The following is a 27,516-nucleotide window of genomic DNA, read 5'->3' as shown; positions in this document are numbered from 1 at the left end:
AAATACCTAACAGTTAGAGACACTAGCGCCATTGCTATTCTGAAGTCTAAAGGACCAAGAAATAAATTAAATATTTAACCTTAAACCAGAGGCAGCAGCGCCCTCTGAATATTTTAGTAAAGATTATAGAACTAACAAGTAATCTGAAAATACTGTTGAAATTGTTTAGAGATTATCCAGTGAAAATGAAAAAGCACAGATGACCTTTAGGTTGAAAAGACTTCATATATTTTACCATATGGTAATGAAGAAATTATTTAAAAAATGAAGTTAAATACCAAATATGAAATTAATGTTGTACCTATATTTGTTCCTACCTTAGGAACAAATATAGGTACAACAAATATTATGCTTTCATATTTATACTTATCCTTATTGTTCTTATATATACAGGGTGTCTCAAAAATATTGGTACAAACATTTAGGGGAGGTAGGTAACATCTAAAGGAATGTGAATCGCATAGGAACCCATAACCAGAAACGTCATCATAAGTCGGTACATGGCGTTGTTCATCAGTTCGCGAGATGGAAAATTTCTGGTTTACTCATTCAAGCAGTAGTCGCTGCATGAAGAGCATGCATCGATATACGAACTGTGAGCTGGCAGACATGCACCTAGTGTATGGATTAGCAGAGGACAATGGACGAGCCGCTCAACAAATTTATGGAGAATGCTTCCCAGACAGACATGTACTGGACCACCGTTTGTTTGCATATGCATCAAAATTTGTGCGATTATGGGTCATTTAGAGGTAACAGGAGTAGTGCAGGCAGACCATGTTCGACGCAAACTCCCATCATGGAAGAAAGTGTGTTGAATGCCATCCAGAATAATCCTACTACGAGCACACGTGCTGTTACCTCTGTCTTGGGAGTGTCTCGTTGCAGTGGACAGCATGTCTGGCACGATGATTCCTTACACCCCTTTCATCTCTAAAGGGTTCAGTTACTGCTCCCCCAAGATCATCCTGCACGTGTGACTTTTGCACAGTGATTTCTCCAAGAAAGTGTTCAAGACTTGAATTTTCCAGCCTATGTTTGGTTCACAGATGAGGCTTACTTCACTCGGGAAGGCTTATTCAATCAGCACAATGCCCATGTGTGGGCTCACGACAACCCACACGGTGTGCACCCCCATACGGCACAACATCACTTTGCAATAAATGTGTGGGCAGGTATGGTCGGTGACTGCTTAGTCGGCCCATACCTGTTACCATTCTGCATGAACTCTGCTAAATATCGGATCTTTCTTGAACAAGTTCTACCAGGGTTACTTGATGATGTTCCAGCAAATGTGAGAGACGCAACATTTCGTTTCAACATGACGGGGCGCCTGCCCATTATAGAAGGTGTGTTCGTGACCATTTGAACAAGCGTTTTGGGCGTCGAAGGATTGGCCGTGTTGCCTGGCCCCCACGCTCACCTGATTTATCGAGCCTTGATTTCTTTCTGTGGGCCCTCAAATATATCGTGTGTGAATTGCCTGTGGAGACTGAAATGGATCTCGTGGCGAGACTCTTCTGCACTGTTGCTACTGTCAAAGAAACTCCAGGTGTGTTTGACCATGTCCGCCAATCCATGCTGCGTCGGTGTCACGCATGCATTGCATTTCATGGAGGAACCTTCGAGCATCTGTTGTAACATCATGAAATGCATCCATCTCGTACTCCATTGTTAATATTATGTAAAATAAATGTTTGCCACTAATTACTGTCTTGGGTCATTTCTTGTGCTTCTTGTGCCTCTGCTACTAATTTCCTGAGACGTTTCCGGTTATTTCACTCGATTTTTCCCTATGCGATTCGCATACCTTTAGATGTTACCTACCTCCCCTAAACGTTTGTACCAATATTTTTGAGACACCCTGTATATATATATTTAAAAAGGGGGTAAGAAATATATATATATATATATATATATATATATATATATGGCCTCTGTAGCAGAGTGGTCATCAGTGGGAGTGCAATAGCACATCCTCTGGGGTTCAAGCCCCTGACGGCTAAATATGGTCGATCTGCCAACCCGCACTGGATCAGCATGGCAGATTATGGCCCATTTTTCTCACCATGAATTGTTGAGGAGGCTTCCATCCTGCAGATAGATAATGGCTGCAGTTTACCTTTATATATATATATATATATATATATATATATATATATATATATATATATACAGGCATACCTCGAATAACGAATAGGATGCGTTCCACGAAATTACTTCGTTAAGCGAAACTTCGTTTTCAGAGGTAAAAATACTATGGCCAGAATAGGGATACGTTCCTACTTAAAGAAAATGAAAAGCTTTTTTTTCGGACAAAGAAAAGTTTTATTAAATAAACAGTCAACTTACATACAAAGTGAAATCACATTTTAAAATACAAGTCTAAAGTTGATTGTTTATGCTCTTTTTCTCTTTCATTTAACAATTGCCTATACGGAGTTATTGCATTTAACACTGATCGCTTAACAATAATACTTCTTCCTAAATCAGGATCATTTTCACTAAAAAAATTTAAAACGTTTTCAATGTCATTTAAGCACCTTTTTAAATCTTTGGTTGTTAACACTTTTTCGGCAGGAACTTCTTTAACTTCGTCTTATTGCTAACAAGGTTTTCTAAATCTTCCACTGAAAAACCATCATCTTCTGCATTCAATAAATTTCTAACATCCTCTTCATCGACATTTTCGAAACCTATTGATTGAGCCATCTGGATAACTTCATTTCTAATTTCTTGGATGTTATTTTCTTCTTCTAGTACAACTTCTGGCCATATTTTGCGCCAAACTCCATTTAAGCATATCTTAGTGACTTCTTTCCAAGAACTATCAATGTTTTCAATTGCGTTTTTAATGGTGCAGTTTTTCCAAAAAGTTTTAACTGTCATTTCCTCTTTAACCTCTAGTTCAGTTAAACTGCTTAATGTTCGACGCAGATAATAAGCTTTAAATGATGCTATTACTCCCTGATCCAATGGTTGAATCAGAGAAGTTGTGTTTGCTGGAAGAAACACAACTTTGACAGGAATGCATGTGTCCAACGTGTTAAGATCAGTAGGATGTCCCGGAGCATTGTCTAACAACAAAAGAGCTTTTTCTTCAAAGTTGTTTTTTTTTTGACAATACCGTTTTACTTCATGACAAAAGTGGTTAACAAACCAATCAGTAAATAACTCCTTGGTAACCCGTGCTTTTCTATTTGCTTTCCATATTACAGGTAAATTCATTTTTATGTTACCTTTTAACGGCCTCGGATTTTCTGAATGGTAAACTAATAACAATTTTAATTTATAATCGCCAGAGGCATTTGATCCAAAGAGTAACGTTAAACGGTCTTTGGCTGCTTTGAACCCAGCAGCTGATTTTTCTTCAATAGAAATGAAGCTTTTTGTTGGTAGCCGTTTCCAGAACAAACCGCTTTCGTCAACATTGAACACCAAATTTGGAAAATTTTCACGTTCAATTATTTCCTTTAGTTTTTCTGGAAACTTATTTGCAGCTTCTCCTGTTAATTTTACACTATGAATCCTGGCCCGTTTTTTAAATTTCTCGAACCAACCACGAGAAGCTCCAAAGGTTTCCCTAATTCCTTCAGTTTGTTTAGATTTCAGGTGATTAAACTGGAATATTTTTTTTATGTTAAATGGGGCTTGAAATTGCCGACTTCGTTATATCGAAGCTTCGTTATCAGAGGTAACGTTAACCGAGGTATGCCTGTATATATATATAGACTGGAAAACAGCACAGTTTTAAAACAGTAGTCCAAACAACTGAAGTTGTTTGGAAACAACTGTAGTTGTATGGATCCAGTTGATTGGAGCAGTGAATATTAAAATCACCAGAGAAAACTCAGACTGCAGAATGTAAAGCACACATATACATAAGTACCGCCTTTTAATTGGAAGGAATCACTGAGTGAATAATTAGAGCAAATGAAATGAATGGTGGTTAAGGCAAGTGATAATTAAGATTCAGTCAGAAAAAGTAAGTGGGTATGGAAGACTAGATGGAAATGGACATTAAAACTAAGACTGCCTATATTTGTGAAATGAATCAGGAAAGTTCATGGGACTGTTAAGTTCTTTTTGCAGATAGTTCATTCCATTAGTTTGACTATTCGTAATACATTGATATAGATGATGTAAAAGTTAGCATTAGCAGAGCATAGGATACAAGAAAGCAAGCTTATGCAGCATCAGCCAAAAAAAAAAAAAAAAAAAAAACCACACTTCCACTTCACCACTCCGTTCGTTCGAAATACCTGTCCCGCTGAGCCTTAAATTTATTTAGACTATCAACTTCCACAACAGGGGATGGGAGTCTGTTCTATCAAACCAACTACCCGCTGGCTAAAGGCAAATTTCCACACATCTATCCTACATCTGTCTTTCCTCAATTTGAATTTATGCCCTCTCAGGTGATTATTCTGAGCAAGAGGAAGAATCCCATCAGCATTGAGCATTCTCAAACCATTCAACGCTTTATACACCTCTATCAGATCACCTTGCCGGTGCCTAGTCTCCAGACACTGTAATTTGCAAAACTTAAGCCTTTCTTCCATTCACTAATCTTGTTGCCCTTCTCTGTTCTCGTTCCAGCAGCTCTACATCCTTCTTGAAATGAGGCCTCCAGACCTGTATACAGTACTCAAGGTGTAGCCTGACCATTGCCTTATACAAGGGAATAATCACCTCCTTATCCCTGCTAGAAAAATTCCTGTATGTCATTGACAAGACACCATGAGCTACTCTTGTAGCCCGTCTGCACTGCTCAGAGAACTTCATATCTGCCTGCACAATTACCCCCAGGTCTTTTTCATTCTCTATCACTGTCAATGTAGTACCACAGATTTAATACATTGTTCTGGGGTTGCTGTTTCCCATATGTAGTACTTTACATTTGTCAAGGTTAAACTTCATTTGCTGCCTCTCATTCCATCTTTCCAGATCCTGTTGCAGCGGCATAGCGTCAGTAGTGTCCTTAGCAACCCTGCCAACCTTTGTATCGTCTGCAAACTTGGACATTAAACTTGATGTCTAATAAATAAATTATAAACTTGATGTCTAATAATAAATTATAAACTTGATGTCTAATAATAAATTATAAATACAGAAAACAATAATGGACCCAACACTAAACCCTGAGGGACTCCACTAATAACATTAGTCCACGATGAGCAGTGTCCATTGATTACCACTCTCTGTCTTCTCCCCCTCAACCACCCCTTTATCCATAGCAGCAATTGCCTCCAATGCCACACTGCTCCAATCTGTGCAGCAGTCTTCCATGTGCAACAGTATCAAAAGCCTTTCTAAGATCCAAGTATATAATATCAAAGTTATTCCCTGCATCCAGTTCTTTTGTGACTGCATCATAGTATCCAATCACATTGGTCAGGCAAGACTTCCCCTTAACATAACCATGCTGTGTCCGAGCTGTAACTGAAGTCTTGTCTAGATGATCCTGCAGTGCTTCTTTAACCAGTGCTTCCATTAATTTTCCTGGAAAGAAATTAAACTCACAGGTCTATAATTACTTGTGTCAGCCTTTGATCCTCCTTTGTGAATTGGGGTCACATTTGCACATCTCCAGTCTATGGGTACCTCCCGTCAGTCCAAGGAAGCTCTCATAATTATGGCTCAGGGTTTACTTACTTCCTTTACTGCCTCCTTTAATATAACTGGATAGATCCCATCCACCCCAGGTTCCTTTCTTGTGTTTATCTTTAACAATTTCTCCTCCACTTTACTCTCAGTTATTACAAGATTATCTAGCTGCTTACTGCCAGAGTTGAATACACCTCTGGCATACCCCTCACTGAATAACTCCTCATGTGTGAATGTCGATGCAAAATATTCATTTAGTTTGTTAGCTACCTGAGAAAGATCATCAACAGTTGAACCATTTATATCAAATTGACCAATCTGATTCATCCCCTTCCTTCTAGAGCTTACATAAGTAAAGAACTCTTTGCTGTTTTTCTTTGCATCCTTTGCCAAAGATTTCTCGTAACCTGCCTTCGTCTCCCTAACCTCCTTTGTAACTTGGTTACAGATCAACTTATATCTATCATAGGATTCTGTGTCACATGTTAATTTATATGTATCCCATGCATTTTTCTTCTCTGCCATATGTCTCATTAGTTCATCTGACATCCATTTAGGCCTAAACCTTGAACAATATTTCTAAGTTGGTATGTAAAGCCTAGTAGCTTCCAAGATAAGTTCTTTGAATGCTTTCCATTTTGAATTTGCTGTTGGTAACATCATCAGTTGGTCCCACTGTATAGAATTTAAATACTGTCTCAGACCATCATAGTTGCCTTTACGAAAGCAAAAACCCTTCCCTTTACCCCTGATGGTAGTTACCTCCTTGAGTAAATCCCAATTCAGCACACTATGATCACTGCCACCTAGTAGTTCCTGTATCTGTAGATTCTTAATGCATGAAGAATCACTACTGATAATCAAATCAAGAGTATTGCTCCCTCTAGTTGCCTCCCGAACATGCTGATGTAGAAAACAATCATCCAATAAATTCACAAAAGCCTTGCTAGTGTGTGAGTGACCAACAGACAAATTCTGGTCAATATCTAAGAAATTAAAATCCCCCATTATAAGACTCTCTGATTTACTGGCCCTCTCTATTTCCCTGTACAGTTTCTTATTATACTCATCAGTCATTAGGCCTACAGCATACTCCTACTCTCAATTTTGATCTCCCAACGCTTATGTCACACACCAAACTGACTCAACACTGCACTGTCCAGCGATGTCGACTGACTTCACTTCCTTGGATTGTATGTGTTTCTTAATTAATAGCATAACCCCTCCTCCCTCCCTTCCTATCCTGTCTATCCTTTCTGTACACATTGTACTCCCCAAATTCCAGTTCTGCATTCCTTATATCTGTGTGACACAATGTCTCTGATATCCCAACAATATCCGCCTTTGTTGCTTTGAGCAATACCTCAAATTCATCAAATTTATTTACCAAACTCCTAGCATTGGTTTACACGCAAGTATACATGCACCTGTTCCTATCCTAGTCTTAGCTACCCTAACACAACTCATGTGGTTACTTGTACCGCAATGACTCCCAGCAGTCTCTGAAATATCCTGCATCTTGTTTTCCAGGCTTCTGCTCATTCCAACAGAAGAAGTGCAAGAATCACTTTCACCTCTGCCAGTGGCTACTGTTAATCTATTAATCCTTGTATCCCCTCAAGCTAGCAGTTTTCTGACCCACCTAACACTGCCTCAATAGCATCAGCAAATATTCTTGCACTCTTTCTATGGCAAGGGAAAGGGTACGGATGGAGAATGCTTGTCATATGTATTCATAAAATTTCTGGATATGGCATACACATACACACACACATATGGCACAATATATCCAGTTCCTAAACAGACATACACACTACTCAGACTCTCCTCCAGTGGCATTCAGCAAAACAGAAGCAGAAACTATAATACATAGGGCATCTGCAATAACACTCTTCAGGTTACACTCATCCGTGAAAATATTTAAAAATATTTGTTCCAATATTCACAATAGAGCTACCAACTATTCATAACAGCAGTTAAATTTGCATTATGAAAGCAACCTCTAAGTAACACAAAATATTTAGCATTTTATTTCTGTATGGTATTAATTTTATATTTCATTTAACTATTATTTTATACAATAAAATAAATACATATAAAACTGTAAAATATAAAGTCACTTTATTTTTTAAATTAACCATACAAAGTTAGAGCTTCAAAATTATGAAATAGCTAATGCTCCTGTTATCATACACCGATGAGCCAAAACATTATGGCCACCTACCTAATATGATGTTGATCCTCCACGTACAGCCAAAACAGCCTGTACCCAGTGAGGCATGAATGCTACAAAATTTCTAAATGTGTCGTGTTATCTTGTACCAACACATAACCAGCAGATCCTTTAGCTCCTGTAAGGACCTCAACTAAGGTCCTTTAGCTCATGTAAGGACCGCAGTTGAGGCGCTGCAGATCGGAGTAGCTGTTCCAACACAAACCACAGATAATTGATGGGATTGATGTCTGGAGAATTTGGAGTCCAGGGCAATACCTGGAAGTCTTCCTCATGTTCCACAAACCAGTATGGAACGATCCGGCATGGTAACAATCCGCAGGATAAAATGCGCCATGCCACACCATGGCGCATTTTATCCTGCTGAAAGACAGCACCCCGAGAGGGGATGATCATTGCTGAAAGGGCGTACCTGGTCAGCAATGATGTTTAAGTAGGTGGTAGACGTCAGGTCAGAGTGCCTGGCACATGGATGACTGGATGCAGGGTATCCTAGCAGAACATCACCCAAAGCATGACACCACAGCTACCGGCTTGTTTTCGTCACACGGTGCATACAGGCACCACTGCTTCCCCAGTTAAACGAAGCACACGTACCAGGCCATCCACATGGTGCAACAGGAAATGTTATTCATTGGACCAGACAACCTTTTTCCAATCACTCAAGGTCCAGTTTCGATGCTCGCATGCCCATTATAGGCGCTATCGCCGGTGAACCGTGGTTAGCATGGGTACTCGGAGCAGCCTGTGGCTACGCAGCCCCATTTTTAGAAGGGTTCAATGTACTGTGCGTTTTGACACATTACTCCCATCATCAGCATTCCAATTACCAGCAAGCTGTGCCACAGCCACTCTTCCGTTGCCACATACCATCCGGGAGAGCCTTCGCTCACCTTGAGCATCGATGATCCGTGGTCGTCCAACACCTTGCTTGCAATTCATGGGTTCCCCCTCCGCAGACCACTTTCAGTAGGTACTAACTATGGCTGACCGTGAGTACCCCAACAGCCATGCCGTTTCGGATATGCTCTGACCCAGTCGTCTGCCATTACAATTTGTCCTTTGTCAAACTCCCTTAAGTCTGCTACCTTTCCCATCTGAAGAAGAGTAATACTGATTAACGGAGCTCGGTATCAGGTGTTGTTATACCGTGCACACCAGTTGACTGTTGAGGCATTCTGATCTTTTATGTATGTTGATTTTGTGACTCTTTTTCTCTGTAATTTTAAAGACTTAATAAAAATGATTTAAAGATTAAATAAAAAAGATTTTAAAATTCTACTCTAATTTTTTTATTTGTCATGTTTCAACTATGTTATTAGGGTTAGCGTAAGCACTCCGAGTGGAAAAACGGAAGCATGTTGCGTTTTTAGATTTTTTTTTTTTTTTTTTATGTAAACCCCAAACACGAGAGGTATTAGAACTTATAGTACTTAGTTCTGTGCTTGGGTTGGAGGCTGAGAAGATGAAAGAAGATATTTGTTGCCATTAGACAACTTCTGTAGACTGCTAAATGAATAAACGGCTGCTAAATGAATAAACGAGGAAGATGAAAAGTTGGTTCTGTGAGTTTGAAGTTGGACAGTAAATGGATGTTGGCTGGTGGTGGCACATGTTCGACGTGTTTTGAAAGAGAGAGAGAGAGAGAGAGAGAGAGAGAGAGAGAGAGAGAGAGAGAGAGAGAGAGAGAGCTGGAATTATAGAAGCCAATTCAGAAGAACAGCCCATGGAAGTATCTGTAGAAAAGGCATGCAGCAGAAACAGTACATCTATGAGACAGCGAGTGGAGAGACTCTGTTAGAGATGAATCATTAATTAACCTAACTGCCCTCCTCTGAATGGAATCAATAAGCCTCAGAGATGTTTTGGAGGCACCACCCCAGATGTGGGAACAATATTCCATGGTAGGACGGATTTGCGATTTGTAAAGAGTGAACAGCTGTTTGGAAGAAAAGTAATGCTGACAGCAAAAGAGAAAACCAAGTTTTTTTAGATGCAGAGGAAGCAATATTTGTAATGTGCTTGTGCCAAAATAGATTAGAAGTCAGGGTAATCCCCAAAAGAAATATATCATTTTGCCTAGAAATCGGAGTGTCACTAAAGATAAGCATAGGAGCAGAAGAATCCTTTTTGTGAGATATAAGACAAGACTGAGTTTTAGAAGGATTGAAATCAACTAAGTTGTCTTTGCCTAACTGGACAATTACATGGAGATCGGCATTTAAGGAACTGGTAGCAGATTTTCGAGAAGTTGAAGCTGATTGAGCAGGACAAAGTTTCTCAAAATGGAAAGTGGAATGCAATTTGCTATCATCGGCAAAACTATGGATAGGATTTCCAGTCAATGGAAGAAGTTCATTAATATACAAGAGGAAAAGAGTGGAGGAAAGAAATGAGCCTTGGGGGCCACCGGCATTAGTGGAAAAGTTAAAAGATAGAGAGCCATCTACCATCACTCTCAGTGAGCAAGCAGAGAGAAAACTGGATAACCAATTACAAAAAAATAGTTGGCAAACCATAACATGTAAGCTTGTTTAGAAGACCTTTATGCCAAACACGATCTTGTGTTTGTGTTTCACCAAACTTTTCCATTAAATTAGTCCTTAAATGGGTAACAAAAGGCAGAATATCACCAGTGGATTGACACTGACGGAATCCATACTGGCAATTGTTGATCAGATGGAAGGTATCTAGGTAGTTTAATCGTTGGTGGTTAATTGCTTTCTCCATTAATTCAGAAAGAACAGAAGTAATTGCAATGGCATGATAATTGGATGGGAGGGATTTGTCACCCTTTTTAGGAACTGGCTGGATAAGAGCAAATTTCCAAGCAGAAGGAAAACACCTTTGGAATAAGAAAGTGAAAAAAGGTGGCAAAGAACAGGAGTAAGTTCAAGAGCACAGGTGTTGAGAACAAGTGGAGAAATACCATTGGGACCTGGAGCTGTTTTAGCATCAAGATTCTTCAAAATCCTTCTGACATTCTTTTGAATGGAGCATGTTGGGAATGGTGGGAGGTGTTTTCCCAAAATCATTAATACATGAGTTGGAAGAAAAATGGGATGCTAACAGGTCAGCTTTATCTTTGACTGAAGTGACAACAGAACCATCTGGTTTGGACAGAGGTGGGAGCAGAGATGGGCAAAAGTTGCGGCCAATAGCTTTGGCAAGAGAACAGAATGCTCGGCTACCATTAGAGCAAGACTCAAGTTTTCTACTCTTAGCCAGTTTGGACTGATTAATAACTGCTTTACAATTGTTGCGAGCTTTGGTGTAGGCAGAAAATGAAACTGAAGAATAAGAAAGAAGCCAATTATGATATGCAACTTTCTTCTCTTGAACAGCCTTTGCACATTTATTGGAAAATCAAGGTTTAGATAAAGGACGAGATTTTAAAGTGGAGTGTGGAATAAAGGATTCCATTCCTGCAAGAATAATTTCACTGACACGATCTGAGCAAACAATGACATCAGAAGTTTTGAAACAGTAATCTCACAGTTCATCCCATTTTGCATTCTTGTAATGCCAAACAATAGGAGGTTGGGAATAGCCATGAGATAAAGCTCCATTGGAGAAGAGACAATCACCAAGTTATGATCTGAGGTGCCTAAAGGACCATTCACTTCGACCGTGTACTTAGAAGGGTTGTTTGTGAGAAAAAGATCAAGTGCGTTGGCTGTATGATTAGGATTGTCTGGTATTCTTGTAGGTAAATGAACAATCTGTGCAAGGTCATTAGTAATTGCAAAAGCCTCAGCATCTCGACCAGCTGGGTCGGTGTGACAAGAAAACGGAAGTCAGCTGGAGTTGTGAACATTAAAATCACCAAGGAAAATTACCTCACTGTTAGGAAAGTTGGACTGGAGAAAGTCAAGCTAAAAAGAGAAGAAGTCAAAGAGTTCCAAGTGATTAGTGAGTTGGGAGAACAATAGAGACAACAGATGAATTTAACAGAATAAGGTGGAGAGATTTTAAGCCAGAGAAGATCGAAAACATGAGATTCCAAATTACCAAAGTCTCTGACATGGAATATTGGAAAGGATATATGCACAAGTACCACCTTTGATGCGAAAAGAATCATACAGCGAATAATTTGGGCAACTGAGATGAGCAGTAGTTGAATCAACAAATAACTGAGATTCTGTAAGACAAAGTACATGAGGTTTGGAAGAGTGCAAGTGGAAATGGACATCGTTGAGACCACATACATTTGTGAAATGGAGTAGGAAGTGTTTGGAAGGTTTAGATCTTTTCACAGATAAGCTTACTCTATTAGTTTAACAATTCATGGTGTATTCAATAGTAAGAAAAAGTGGGGGGAAGCAATGAAATTTTTGGATATGGCATACACATGGTAAGAATATACCGAGATCCTTGACAATGTGGACTCAACGATGCACCCCCACATACACACTCCTCGGACTCCCTCCAGTCACTATCTGACAGAGTAGAGGTAGCAAGATTATAAACTAACTGATCCGGAAGCTTCCTAGTGAGTTACCAATAGGTTCAGTCCAGTGTACTAACTAGTGGCTGGCCTGCGAACACCGTTTCAGAGCTGTACCCTCGAAATGTAAGGAAGATTGGACCTCGCCATGGTGTCCATCATAACCTCAAATGTTATCAGTCATACTGCATGATGGAAGAAATGGGGAAGGGTTGACCGGAACTTAGCTCTGGAGACTAAACATGGGTTCCACCACTTCAAGCCTCCAATAAGTAAAGTGGTCGTTTTGCACCGGTTGATGAGAGTCATCTACCACCTAGTATTGCCTGGTAACAGAGATGGGTGGCATTCCTTCATGTGGTGTGGCCACCACACCTCGATCCCGGCTTACATTGGTTCACACCTGAGTGGTCACCCAAAATGTGCTTGTGCATGGAAGTTATACCCAGGATTACTAACATTCACACCATCGTGAAGGTGCAAGCAGAAGATCTGGCTGTCACAGACTGTCTGGACTCTGCCGAAATTGGGTCTACTTGACTTGAATGCCACACAAATATCAGTTCCATCAGCGTTTTAGACTCCCAGGTAGCAAGTACAGCTTGTCTGGGATATCTGAGGGCATGTCTGTGAAAACCTCAAGGACTAATGCAGTACTTAAGCCTTTCTTGGTAACAGTAACCCTTTGTTTCACTCACTAATCTCGTTGCTTTTCTCTGGACTTGTTTTAGTAGCTATACATCTTTCCTAAAATGAGGCCTTCAGACCTGTATGTAGGACTCAAGGTGTGGCCTGACCACTGTCTTATACAAGGGGATAATCACCACCTTATCTCTCCTAGAAAAATTCCTATATATATCAATGGACAAGAAACCATGAGCTACTCTTGCAGCCTGTCTGCACTATTCAGAAAACTACATATCTGACTGCACAATTACCCTTAGATCTTTTTCATTCTCCACTATCCTGAGTGTAATACCACACAGTTGGTATGTTACTCTGAGGTTACTGCTACACATATGCAGTACTTTGCATTTGTCAACGTTAAACTTCAGTTGCCACTTATCAGCCCATCTGCTCAACTTTTCTAGATCCTGTTACTGTCATTAACAACCCTAACCACCTTTATACCTTCATATCATCGATAAATACAGAAATCAACAATTGGCCCGACACCAAACCCTGGGGAACTCCACTAATAACATTAGTTGTTGTTGTTTGTTATTTGGTTTTTAGGATGAATTGCAACTAAGGCCATACTGCTCCAGGAATATGCGGTGGTCATTCCCTGACCTTTCCACATCCTCCATATTTGGTGGTGACGGGCTCAAACCCCGGTCTAATCAAGAAGCATGTGCTACACACTGCTGCTCCTTCCCACCTAGCTACGGAGGTGCCTACTAATAACATTAGTCCACAAAGTGTCATTGGATTACCTCTCTGTCTTCTACCACTCGAACATCCCTTTATCCATAGCAGCAACTTGCCCTTAATGAATATTGCTGCAACTTGTACAGTAGTCTTCCATATGCAACAGTATCAAAAGCTTTCCTAAAATCCAAGTATATGATATCAACAATTTTTTTTTTTTGCATCCTGTTTCTTTGTGACCACATCATAGTATCTGATCAAATTGGTCAGAAAAGACTTCCCCCTAACAAACCCACGATGTGCCTGAACTATAACCACAGTCTTTTCCAGATGATCCTGCAGTGCTTCTTTAACTAGTGATTCCATTATTTTCAACAGAACAGAAGTTAAACTGATAGGTCTGTAATTAGTCGTGTCACCTTTTGATCAAAGTTTGCAAACTGGTAATACATTTGCACATCTGCTGTCTGTGGGGACCATCCCTGACTCCAAGGATGCCTTCATAATCATGGCTAAGGGTTTGCTTACTTCCTTTGCTGCCTCCTTTAATATAACTGAATAGATCTCATCCATCCCAGGTGCCTTCCTTATGTTTAACTTCAACAATTTCTCCTCCACTTTGCTTTCAGTTATTACAAAATCATTTAACTCCCTGTTAGAGTTTGATAAGCTTCTGGCCTATGCTTTCCTACAGAATTCCTGATTCATGAATGTAGAGGCAAAATACTCATTGTTTGTCGGCTACCTGAGCAGAATCAACAAAAGAACCACTGATATAAAGTGGACTAATCCGATTCATCCCCTTCCTTCTAAAATTTACATAAGTAAAGAAATCTTTACTGTTTTTCTTTGATTCCTTTGCCAAAGATCTCTTGTAATCCGCCTTTGCTTGTCTAACCTCATTTGTGACTTAATTACAAACTATTTTATATCTACCATATGCTTCTGTCTCTCCTGATAATTTATATGCATCCCATGCATTTTTCTTCTCTGCCACAAGTCTCATTAGTTCATCTGACATCCATTTAGGCCTAAATCTTGAACAGCATTTCTTACTTGATATGAAAAGCCTAGTAGCTTCCAAGAGTAATTTCTTGAATGCTTCCTGTTTAGAATTTGCTGTTGGTAACATCATCAGTTGGTCCCACAGTATAGAATTTAAAAACTGAGAGAATTGAGTAAATCCAACATCACTATACTGTAATCACTGGCACCAAATGGTTCCTTTATCTGCAGATTCTTCATGCATGAATAATCACTGCTGATAATCAGATCAAGAGTATTACTCTCTCTAGTTGCCTCTTGAAAATGCTGCTGTAGAAAATAATCATCAAATAAATCAACAAAAGTCTTGTTAGTGTGCGAGTGACCAACCGACAAGTCCAGCTCTATATCTGGGAAGTTAAAATTCCCCATTATAAGACAATCTGATTTACTAGCCCACTCTTATTTCTTTGTTCAGTTGTTTGTTGTACTCATCAGAGTCATTAGACCTATAGCACACAGTCCTACTCTCAATTTTGTTTTCCCAGTGCTTATGTCACATCAAACTGACTGAATACTGCACTGTACACACCCATGTCAACTGGATGCCCTTCCTTATATTTTATGTGTTTCTTAACTAACTGCATGACCCCTCCTCCCTTTCTATCATTTCTGTACACATTGTACTATCCAAATTTCCATTCTGCATTCTTTATATCTCTGTGACAACACATCTCTGATATCCCAACAATATCTGCCTTTGATGTCTTCACCAGCACCTCAAATTTATTTACTATACGCCTAGCATTGGAGTATTAGCATTAGCATAGGCATATGATGGAAGAAAGCAAGCTTATTCAGCATCAGCCAAAAAAAAAAAAAACAACCACTACTCCCATTTCACCCCTCCGTTCGTTCGAAATACCTGTCCAGCTGAGCCTTAAATTTGTTTAGGCTATCAACTTCAACAACAAGCGATGGGAGTCTATTCCACAAACCAACTGCCCGCTGGCTAAAGGCAAATTTCCGCACATCTATCCGACATCTGTCCTTCCTCAATTTCAATTTATGCCCTCTCAGGTGATTATTCTGAGCAAGAGGAAGAATCCCATCGGCATTGAGCATGCTCAAGCCATTCAAAGCCTTATACACCTCTATCAGATCACCTCGCCGATGCCTAGTCTCCAGGCTCTGTAATTTGCAAAACTTAAGCCTTTCTTCGTAAGAGCAACCCTTTGTTCCATTCACTAATCTTGTTGCCCTCCTCTGTACTCGTTCCAGCAGCTCTACATCCTTCTTGAAATGAGGCCTCCAGACCTGTATACAGTACTCAAGGCGTGGCCTGACCAATGCCTTATACAAGGGAATAATCACATCCCTGTCCCTGCTAGAAAAATTCCTGTATATCATTGACAAGACACCATGAGCTACTCTTGCAGCTCGTCTGCACTGCTCAGAGAACTTCATATCTGCCTGCACAATTACCCCCAGGTCCTTTTCATTCTCTACCACTGTCAGCGTAGTACCACAGAGTTGATACGTTGATCTGGGGTTACTGTTTCCCATATGTAGTACTTTACATTTGTCAATGTTAAACTTCATTTGCCACCTCTCAGCCCATCTGCTCAACCTTCCCAGATCCTGTTGCAGCAGCATAGTATCGGTAGTGTTCTTAACAACCCTGCCAACCTTGGTATCGTCTGCAAACATGGACATTAAGCCTGATACACCATCATCAATATCATTTATAAATACAGAAAACAACAATGGACCCAACACTGAACCCTGAGGAACTCCACTAATAACATTAGTCCACGTTGAGCAGTGTCCATTGATTACCACTCTCTGTCTTCTGACACTCAACCATCCCTTTATCCATAGCAGCAATTTGCCTCCAATGCCACACTTCTCCAATTTGTGCAGCAGTCTTCCATGCGCAACAGTATCAAAAGCCTTTCTAAGATCCAAATATATAATATCAAAGTTATTCCCTGCATCCAGTTCTTTTGTGACTACATCATAGTATCCAATCAAATTGGTCAGACAAGACCTGCCCTTAACAAAACCATGCTGTGTCTGAGCTATAACTGAATTCTTGCCCAGATGATCCTGCAGTGCTTCTTTAACCAGTGCCTCCCTTAATTTTCCTGGAACCGAAGTTAAACTAACAGGTCTATAATTACTTGTGTCAGCCTTTGATCCTCCTTTGTGAATTGGGGTTACATTTGCACATCTCCAGTCCATGGGTACCTCCCCTGAGTCCAAAGAAGCTCTCATAATTATGGCTAGGGGTTTGCTTACTTCCTTTGCTGCCTCCTTTAATATAACCGGATAGATCCCATCCACCCCGGGTGCCTTTTTTATGTTTATCCTCAACAATTTCTCCTCCACTTTCCTCTCAGTTATTAGAAAATCATCTAGCTCACTGCCAATGTTTACTTCACCTACGACATTCCCCTTCCTGAATAACTCATGTGTGAATGTAGATGCAAAATACTCGTTTAGATTGTTAGCCACCTGAGCTGGATCCTCAACTGTTGAACCATCAACATCCAGTGGACCAATCTGATTCATCCCTTTCCTTCTTGAGTTTAAATAGGTAAAGAACTCTTTTCTGTTTTTCTTTGCATCCTTTGCCAAGGATTTCTCATAATCTGCCTTTGCCTGCCTAATCTCCTTTGTGACTTGGTTACAGACCAACTTATATCTATCATAGGCTTCCATGTCACCCATTAATTTGTATGTATCCCATGCATTTTTCTTCTCTGCCATATGTCTCATTAGTTCATCTGACAACCATTTAGGCCTGAACCTTGAACAATATTTCTTGGTTGGTATGTAAAGCCTGGTAGCTTCCAAGATTAGTTCCTTGAATGCTTCCCATTTTAAATTTGCTGTTGGTAACATCATCAGTTGGTCCCACTGTATAGAATTTAAATACTGTCTCAGACCATCATAGTCGCCTTTACGAAAGCAAAAACCCTTCCCTTTACCTCTGATGGTAGTTACCTCCTTGAGTAAATTCCACTTCAGCACACTGTGATCACTGCCACCCAGTGGTTCCTTTATCTGCAGATTCCTAATGCATGAAGAATCACTACTGTAATCAGATCAAGAGTATTACTCCCTCTAGTTGCCTCCCGAACATGCTGGTGTAGAAAACAATCATACAATAAATCCACAAAAGCCTTGCTAGTGTGTGAGTGACCAACCCACAAATTCCAGTCAATATCTGGGAAATTAAAATCCCCCATTATAAGACTCTCTGATTTACTGGCCCATTCTATTTCTCTGTACAGTATCTTATTATACTCATCAGAGTCATTAGGCCTATAGCACACTCCTACTCTCAATTTTGATTTACCTATGCTTATGTCACACCAAACTGACTCGACACTGCCCTGTCCATCAATGTCGACTGGCTTCACTTCCTTGGATTTTATGTGTTTTTTAACTAATAGCATAACCTCTCCTCCCCTGTCTATCCTTTCTATACTCATTGTACTCCCCAAATTCCAGTTCTGCATTCCTTATATCTGTGTGACGCCACGTCTCTGATATCCCAACAATATCTGCCTTTGATGTTTTGAGCAGTACCTCAAATTCATCAAATTTATTTACTAAACTCCTAGCATTGGTGTACACGCAAGTATACATGCACCTGTTTCTATTCTTAGCTACCCTAACACAACCGATGTGTTTACTTGTACTGCAATGACTTCCAGCAGTCTCTGAAATATCCTGCATCTTGTTTTTCAGGCTTCTGCTCATTCCAATAGAAGCAGTGCAAGAATCTCTTTCACCTCTGCCAGTGGCTACTGTTAATCCATTAGTCTTTGTCTCCCCCCAAGCTAGCAGTTTTCCGACCCACCTAACACTGCCTCGATAGCATCAGCAAATATTCTTGCACCCTTTCTATTTAAGTGTATCCCATCCCTCTAGAAGCAATCTCTCCTGTTAACAAGTACATTCCAGGCTGAAAAAAATTCTACCCCTTGAGCCTTGCGCAATCTTTCCAGGGCCAAATTGATCGACAAGGCTCTCATCATATACTCCCTCCTATTGTGTCTGGGCAGAATTGCAGACACTTTCAAATTCAACCCTACTTCACGGCTTTTTTTCAACAGTGACCTGTACTTGTTAAGTAATTCCCCTGGTCTCCCACTCTTAATATCATTAGTGCCAACGTGTACAACTATATCACTTTTTGTGCCCTTAAAAGATGATATCTGCTCTAAAACGTCATCAACCTTTGCCCCTAGCAGACATACCCTGGTCCTGTTCCACCTATCCTTTTTACAAAGCATGTTCCCCGTTTCCCTGACAACAGAGTCACCAACAACTACTAGTTCCTGTGGGACCAGCACATTCTGCCTTGGGGGCTGCCTCTGTGTTGCAAGATGACCAAGTGCAAGCTCTGGCGTTGATGTGGGCAGCTGAGAACTTGATGGGCCCCTCAATTTATTTCCTTCGAGGGCATCCACCCTGTCCTTCAAGGTCTCATATAGGCCCATAACAACGCCGAGTTGTCGCCTAATTTCCTTGCATCGTGCACACACAAAGACACCCCATGGCAGTATCATGTCCCGTACTTGATTGCTCCGCAAACATCAAGCAAACAGTGCATCTTAAAAGGCCGTGATTCAGAGGGCAACTGCCCCCCTCAGTTCTCCCCTGAGTCACAGCACTCCCATTAGCTTGAGCCTTTTGCTTTGCTGCTCTGGTCAGAGTCATGATTTCAATTTAAATGTCAATAAAATTACAATTTCAGAACAAAATTAAAACCTTAAACTTGTATCTTAACACAGTTATAACGCTATATTTATTTTTCAGTATCGAGTGTTATCTATGAGTTCCCTTTATATAACTTCCGTATCAAGTATGTATTAATTATTTGTTACGTTTGTACTCTAAGTCGTTATATATATATATAGTTAAAAGTACAATTTAATTGACAATGAAGTTTAACAAGATTAATAGATCTACTGATTAATTGACAATATTATATTATGCACTATACTATACAAAGCTAATGCTATCGAATTCCGGATATGCTGTATCGCGTTTCAGTAACGAGTGTTATCTACGAAATTCCTTTATATAACTTCCGTATCAAGTTATGTATTAATTATTTATTTTTACTAATTATTTATGTTCCGTAACCTAAGTGGTTATATGTATAGTTAAAAGTACAATTTAATTGCCAATGAAGTTCGACAAGATTAATAGATTTTACTGATTAATTTTCACGTAACAATGGCGGCTGTTTATGAATGGTAAACACGTGGATTTGATACCCTTTCCAATACTAAGTAATACCTACAAATCTCTATCTAAGTTACTTTAACTTTAAGTACCGTAAATAGGAATATAAAGCTACTCTAGAAATAAGTTAATATGTCAATTTAAACTAATAAAGCAGAAAATAAATCAGAAAAAACTTCTCTGTTCCAAGAGCGGCAGAAAGGCACGTCCGCACAGGAAACTCTCGTCCTCAAACTTGATGCATGTGCAAGTATACATGCACCTATTCATGCAGTATCAAAAGCTCTTAAGGAAAGCTTTTGATACTGTTGGAAATGGAAGACTGCTGTACAGATTGGAGTGGTATGGCATTAAGAGCAAGTTATTACAATGGATAAAGGGATGGTTGAGTGGGAGATGACAGAGAGTGGTAATAAATGGATATTGCTCTTCATGAACTAATATTACTGGAGTTCCCCAGGGTTCAGTGCTGCCCCATTGTTATTTTGTGTATTTATCAATGATACTGATGAAGGTATATCAGGTTTAATGTCCAAGTTTGCAGATGACACAAAGGTTAGCAGGTCGTTAACTGCAGTAAAGACAGTATGATACTGCAACAGGACCTAGAAAAGTTAGGCAGATGGGCTGATAAGTGGCAACTGCAGTTCAGTTTAGTTATATAGCAAAAATTTCACCTTCTGAGGTCTTGAAACAAATTACCAAAAAACGATGCATTATTGGCTTCACATTATGATAGTTTCACAATGCGATGGTGTCTCTGGAATGAATTAATATTGAAAAAAAATGGGAGTCCACTATTATTAAAATGGATCTTATTAGCCCAAGTGTATTTAATATACCCCCTCGCATACTTCCAAACTAACTTCTATACGTCCCAGTGAAGGAGTGCCATAAAACATATTTTGAATTTTAGTTTTAAGAGATCACATTTGCCACCACAATACCTGGGCTTTTACCAACATGAATCTGATGATCCTATGTTTAATCCAAGCAACAAAATATCTAGATACTGTAAACAGGTTTTACATGAGCCATTGAAATAAATTGGAACGTTTTGATACTAACATCCAGACACTCCTGCACTGATAGTTGGTTACATCCTACTCAAGCATCACATGTCAGACAACTAAAAACAGGCTCACAGGCCTTCAAGGAGACAATGGTATGATGGTGAATGCTGTGATCAACAGAGTTAATTCAAGAAATCTAATCAAAAATGACAAGATCACCTAAAAGCATTCACAAAAGACTTTCAAAAATATTTTTAAACAATGGCAGGTATATAGAATAAGCATGGGTTGCAGAAGGAGATTATATTGAAGAACATTAGCAATGTAAACTAATCTTTGAATAAAATTCATTCATTCACTCAACTTTCTGATCAAACTTTGCAATTTGTAAAATTTTACTTATTTATTTATTAATTACTAATTTTAAAGTTGATATTTAAATAAATTAAAGCAGGAATTGCTACTTCTGTATGTTAGAGAAGTGAAGCAGAACTTACCCGGCCAAATAATGGGTCTTTTAAATAATTTTAACTAACATTCGCTAGAACAAATATCACCTTATTTATTACAAATGATTGTTCAGTAAAAATGCAATTTATGTTTTCCCAAAGAAGTTCACTGCAACAGAATTTTACTTTAATACCTTGATTGCACCTCTGAGTTTGGGGCATCCTTATAAGAAAGAACATACCACCTTTGTTTATTACTGAAAATAATAAACAAAGATGGTAAATAAAGTTATTACTTTAGAGTAATAACTATTACTTTAAAGCAATATTAGGTGAGGTTTTCCTTTTTTTTTTTTTTTTAAATGAATCTATAATTTCATATATTACCAATGAATAAAATTCTCTATTTTGATTAATATTCTGCTTAGCTAACATTTATTTCCCATCCCGCTAACTTTGCCAAATATTACCAACCATTAAAAATACAATCTTTCTTTGGAAAAGAAATGCTTTGTAACCAGTATCTTAAAATATGCAAGTTAATTTCAACATTCATAATATTTAATTTCAACAGAAACAAATATTAGTTAAAAAATAAAATACTAACCTAAGCAAACTAATGATTCAAATGAGGACCACAGAAAGGGATTCAGCTTTAAACTTTTCCTGAAATGGATTTCTTTTATTAATATATTTTGATACAAGCATGATTTTGATAGAACTAATGCATATTTCTGAATTTCTTATCTCTCATTATCATAAACTAAAAGGAAACAATTTATTTTACTCTTTTATCATTGCTTATAGTTTATTTGGCTAAATGCTTCATACTATATCTGGGTAAAATATGAGTAAAAAAAAATAATAATAAAATAAATATATATATACAAGGGTGGTTCAATGAAGAATTGTCCTCACCTACTTCCAGATAGGGCAGAGTCATGATATTGTGTGTGTGTGTGTAGCATCATACATATCTCTGTACTAAAGGGGTAAAATTTCAGCCCTGTGTCTTAATTTGTTTTTCTCTTACAGAGCTGAAAGTTGGATACACCATTTCAAGCCTTAATCACTTGTAATGAAGTAGCATCGTGGACAAAGTTGAAGCCAGAGCTGTAATCTGGTATCTGTTCTTGAAGGGGAAATCTCCTAAAGAAATCCATGAGGAGATGACTGCTGTATATAAAGATGAAGCCCCCATCCTTTGGCATTGTGAAATGCTGGCATAGACAGTTTGGTGTGGTCGGACATCGGACGACCTGGAATGGGCTCACAATCTGAGCCATTCAGCCATTGATGACAGCCCAATCAGAAAAGTGGAGTCGTTAATCACGGAAGATCGTTGGATATCTGTGCAAGAACTGTCCCAGGAGGTGAAGATTCATGTAGGCTCTGTTGAAACAGTCCTTCATGACAAATTCCATTTACGGAAATTGAGTGCAAGATGGATTCCCCGATTATTGTCTGCTTTCCAGAAGGCTGATCAACAACAGAAATCACAAGAGTTGTCAGCCCTGTGCCAAAAAAATGAGGAAGACTTTTTCTCTCATCTAATCACTCAGGATGAAAGTTGGATACACCATTTCAAGCCTGAAAGTATAAAGCAGTCCATGGAATGGTGACACCATGCCTTCCAAGAAGGCAAGGTGTCACCATTTCATGTACAAGTATCAGCAGGAAAGGTCTTGCTGACAGTGTTTTGGGATGAGAAAGGCATAATAATGACTGATTACCTGCCAAAAGGGTAGAACAATTGCAGGTGCCTATTATGCCAACTTAATCATAAAATTAAGGAAGAAAAATCAAAACATGTAAGCGTGGCACGCTGTCCAAAGGTGTGAGAATGTTTCAAGACAATGCCCCAGTTCACACTTCTGAAATTGCAACAACACAAGCAGCCACTTGTCGACATGAAATACTGCCCCATCCAGCCTACTCACCCGATCTTGCACTATCAGACTTCTTCTTGTTTCCTTCCGTCAAATCATTTCTTCGGGGGAACCCACTTCCCTAATAATGAGACAGTCATTTCTGCAACAGAGCCATGGTTCAAAGGCCAACCTCACCATTTCTACAAATTGGAGAGGTTGGCCTTTGTGGCTATAACGGTATCTGTAGCCTCATCCATCAATGGAAAAAATGTGTAAATCTGAAAGGTGGCTATGTAGAGCATGACTAAAACCTGTGACAAGAATCAACGGGCTAGCACTTCTTCAGCTAGGTCAGTGCGATTCTTTATTGAACCACCCTCGTATATATACATATATTAAATGTATTAATATATGTATTATTTCTTATGTAAGTAATGTGCAGGTTTTACTGCACATTACTTACATAAGAAATTATCAGCAGCACCTTCTAGCAGGTACTGCTTTCCCCAAATCACATAACAGAAAACTTTTAGAAAATCTGACAATTTCCCTGTAAATTAATCAAAATTAAATAATTAAACATTCAAAACACCATACCGTATGTTAAATTTCCTAAATTTTCTGTGAATAATGTCAAAAATAATTTAATCTCACAGTTTAGGGAACTCTATGGTTTATGACAAAGGTGGACAGTTATTATTTCATTAATACATTACTAGCATTACAAGTTTCATTATTTCATTTTCAATTATGTTCAGGGATCAGTGGGTAAGTATGTTTTTTTTTTTTTTTTTTTTAATTACAGAAAAAAAGGGAACTATACATAACAGATTTTGGGAAACTATATGTTATTGGTTAGCTAGTATAGAACACGTATCATGATATACGTGTGGAGAAAAATACATCAAATCTAAAAAAACAAGCTTAACTTGGAAACTTTTATCAAATGGCAGATTGCAGATTTGATTCACCAAACATTATAATTGTCATTAATGGTAATCATGGAAAGAAGTAGAAGATAGCTAGCTCTACATCTTTTTATTTTCATTCTAGCATGCAAAAGAGATTCTTATGATCTTTTTCTCAGTTGCCATCACTTTGGTTTTTTCAATAGGTTGCTTCAGTACTGCAGTACAGTAATCTATTGTTATGTGAACATTCAATTTAAGATGCAATACAACTTAAGAAAATGAATTTCTGACACTATTAATTTGATTCACAATCTCAATCCTAAAACTCTGTCAGCTTCAGCAACTTCACAAAATATCCCTATGTAAATATCCCTTCACAAAATATTCCAAAGTAAAAACAAATAAGAATGACATTTTCAATAGAGTAAAAACTTCACATTAATACATTATATATGGGTAGGGCGTATCCCTTAAATTCAAGAGATAGTTAATAAAGTTGCTAAAATGTTATGAAAAAAGGCCATACTAAGAAATAAAAAATAAAAATAATAAAAAATAATTAAATACTCTAATACAGTATTTCTGTGTTTTACTGAACTTAACGTGTTGAGTAGTAGTAAACCTTTAAATTTTGCTCTGTTATATTGTGAGAGTGGAAACTCCAACTACAGCTTATTCAGTCTGACATGCTCATGGTTGATGGAAAGTGATAGTGAGGAAAATCATAGCGTCTTGACAATCTGCTTTACTATGAAAATATTTTAATGGCAAAGACATATCAGACACAGGCAGTTAAGTCATTGGGCCCTACATGGACAAAAATGCCTAGTTCTGATTGCCCATTATTTCTAAAATCCATTCAAAAAAAAAAAAAAAAGAGGAAAGAAAAAACTTAAATAATTATACCAATTATCATTAAATTAAAAACAATTTTTTTAATCATTTTTTTTAATCATTGTTACAGTCTTCAGTGGTTACCGTGATGCTGTTTTATTTGCTTATGAGCTCTTGAAGTTGACAGATAGAGCACATCACAAATCATGCTGAGGATCCATACGGTTTCTTAATTTACTCTTGATTGCAAAAAGACTTACATCCTTGTTCACAGAAGTATGTCGCTGGGAAAGGCAAAACAGCCTTTTCAGCTTCCTGAAACAGAACGGGCTTACCCTTGAGCAGGGGCCAAAATTCTGAAAGAGAGAGGCTTTCTAAACAAACCTTTTGCACTTGGTTTTCTTGGAGATCTAAAAGCTCTTCTTGTGTGTGTGTGTGTGTGTGTGTGTGTGTGTGTGTGTGTGTGTGTGTGTGTGTGTTATGGGGGTTTAACGGTACATAAGCTGCTGTGGCTATAATGCACCTATTCACAGGAAATTGCTAAAAACAAAATTTAAGCATTAACTAAAAACAAAATTTAGGCATAACAACTTGGTTGTGTTTACAGAGATATTTTAGAATTTATCATATAGTCCAATTATTTTCAGATAAGAGAAAATCTCGATGTCTGCATCATCTCCAATAATATGTTGTAATGTCATTGGTTCTCGTAGATTTCTCAGGGAACACAGGACTGATGTTCTGTCGTGTTGATAGTGAGGGCAGTCAATCAGAATATGTTTGACTGTTAAATTTTCTGAACAGTATGGACATTGAGGAGGATCTTCGCCTCAGAGCAGAAGGAGGTGGGTCAGATATGTGTGTCCGATACGTGCCCGTGCAAGAACCACTTCTCTTCGCACTGTTTTGGTGCTAGAGTGCCAACGCTTTGGATTGTGTTTCTACTGTAAGAGTTTATTATTGGTTTGGGTGTGCCATAGCTCTTTCCACTGCGCAAAACATGCTGTTTGTGTGATGTGACGGTAGTCAGAGGCTGGAATCGGAACGGAGGTTAAATCAAAAGTTAACGGGTTTATAGCAGTTTGATCAACAAGTTCGTTACCCTTTATCCCTGAATGTGCTGGGATCCAGCAAAAAGTCACTGATTGATGACATTCTTCAATTTGTAATAGGAGTCTTCCGGTTTGATTTAACACAGGGTGAGCCTCGTAGGAGGAGTTTTGCATTGCTGTTATTGAGCTGAGAGAGTCTGTGTATACAACATATTTTATAGATGGGTAGAGATTCAGGTTGTCTAAAGCTAATTTTATTGCATGAAGTTCTGCAGAGAAGCTGATATACTCAGGTGGAAGGGCAGCCGAAATGATAGTAGAGGCTGCTGCTCCAACGGCTGACTGTGATTTGGAGCCATCAGTATATATGGGCAAACAATCAGTGTATTTCTGAATATGGCTTGCATGGAGTTGTTTCACATTGAGTGTTGGTAGACGATTCTTTCCCCACTTATGAAGATAAGTATCCAAAGATAACTAAGGAGGGGGAATCCATGGCAGTTGGGAGTAATTCATTAAATGTTGCCTGTTGAAAATTGGAACATTCCAACTCTGCCTTAATTCAATAAGGTGTAAGCCTGCCCGTCTTATTTTACTGGGTTTATTTCTATAGAGATTTTGCAGTGGTGGATTAAAGAGGTATGGCTCAACAAGATGATGGCAGCAACTTGTATTCGGGCTGCATACTTAAGAAGCAGTGTTTTTCTGCGGAGGTAAAGAGAAGGCTCATTAGCTTCAATGTAATGAGTAGGAGATGTCCTGAAAGCACCAAGTGCAATGCATTATGCTGTATAGGATCCAGCCATCATAGTGTACTCTTACGGGCGGAATCATTAAGTGGAGCACCATAATCCAATCAGGATCTGATCAATTATTATTATTATTATTATTATTATTATTAATAGCCATATGGTGCAAGGAAGACAGGCTTATGCTGCACCAGGGAAAAAAAAAAAGTTCCTGAGTTACCCTGAGAGAGAGAGAGTCAAAAGTAGAAGGGAATCACCAAGAAAGAGAAGAATGATGATATCCAGCTCAGGACCCTGGGTGTGCTAAGCCCATACTCACCAGATGTGAGCCCCCGGGTGCTCTATATAAGAGCAACAAAGATGTACGGTCTGCTCCCCAAGACAAGGCAGATAAAGCTCTTAGTATGTTCAGCTTTTTGAGGCAGGATATATGCACAGATTTAATGTGCTCAAGGAAATTTAATTTCCTGTCAAGGATTAATCCCATGAATCTGATGTTCAGGATCTGTATGCATTTTCCGTTGATTACAAAGTGGATTGCAACAGTTTTCTGCTGTGATAGACGATAGCCATTTAACTCTGCCCACCTCTGGACTTTATTCAAAGATATCTGCAGTTGTTATTCAATGGATCTCATGTTGAGAATGACAAGAAATAGAGAGATTGTCAGCGTAAAGGTAGGTCTGAACACTATTTGGAAGTTCTTTTGTGATGGAATCGATTCTAAGGG

At 38.8% G+C, this 27,516-nt stretch overlaps 1 protein-coding gene across 3 annotated transcripts in view; it reads right to left on the bottom strand.

The window, feature by feature from the left end:
• Cdc27 (cell division cycle protein 27) overlaps positions 1-27,516 on the bottom strand; it is a 472,030-nt gene that overhangs the window by 304,248 nt on the left and 140,266 nt on the right. For all 3 annotated transcript variants that reach the window (XM_090389309.1, XM_090389310.1, XM_090389311.1), the window contains exon 5: positions 21,977-22,035. In XM_090389309.1, coding sequence (XP_090245435.1) covers positions 21,977-22,035 — 59 coding nt within the window. The remainder of the gene's footprint in view (positions 1-21,976; positions 22,036-27,516) is intronic.

Source organism: Mastigoproctus giganteus, chromosome 14 (assembly GCF_048544385.1).
Source record: "Mastigoproctus giganteus isolate SK-2022 chromosome 14, ASM4854438v1, whole genome shotgun sequence".
Lineage (NCBI taxonomy): Eukaryota > Metazoa > Arthropoda > Arachnida > Uropygi > Thelyphonidae > Mastigoproctus > Mastigoproctus giganteus.
This window is presented reverse-complemented; position numbering and strand designations above follow the sequence as displayed.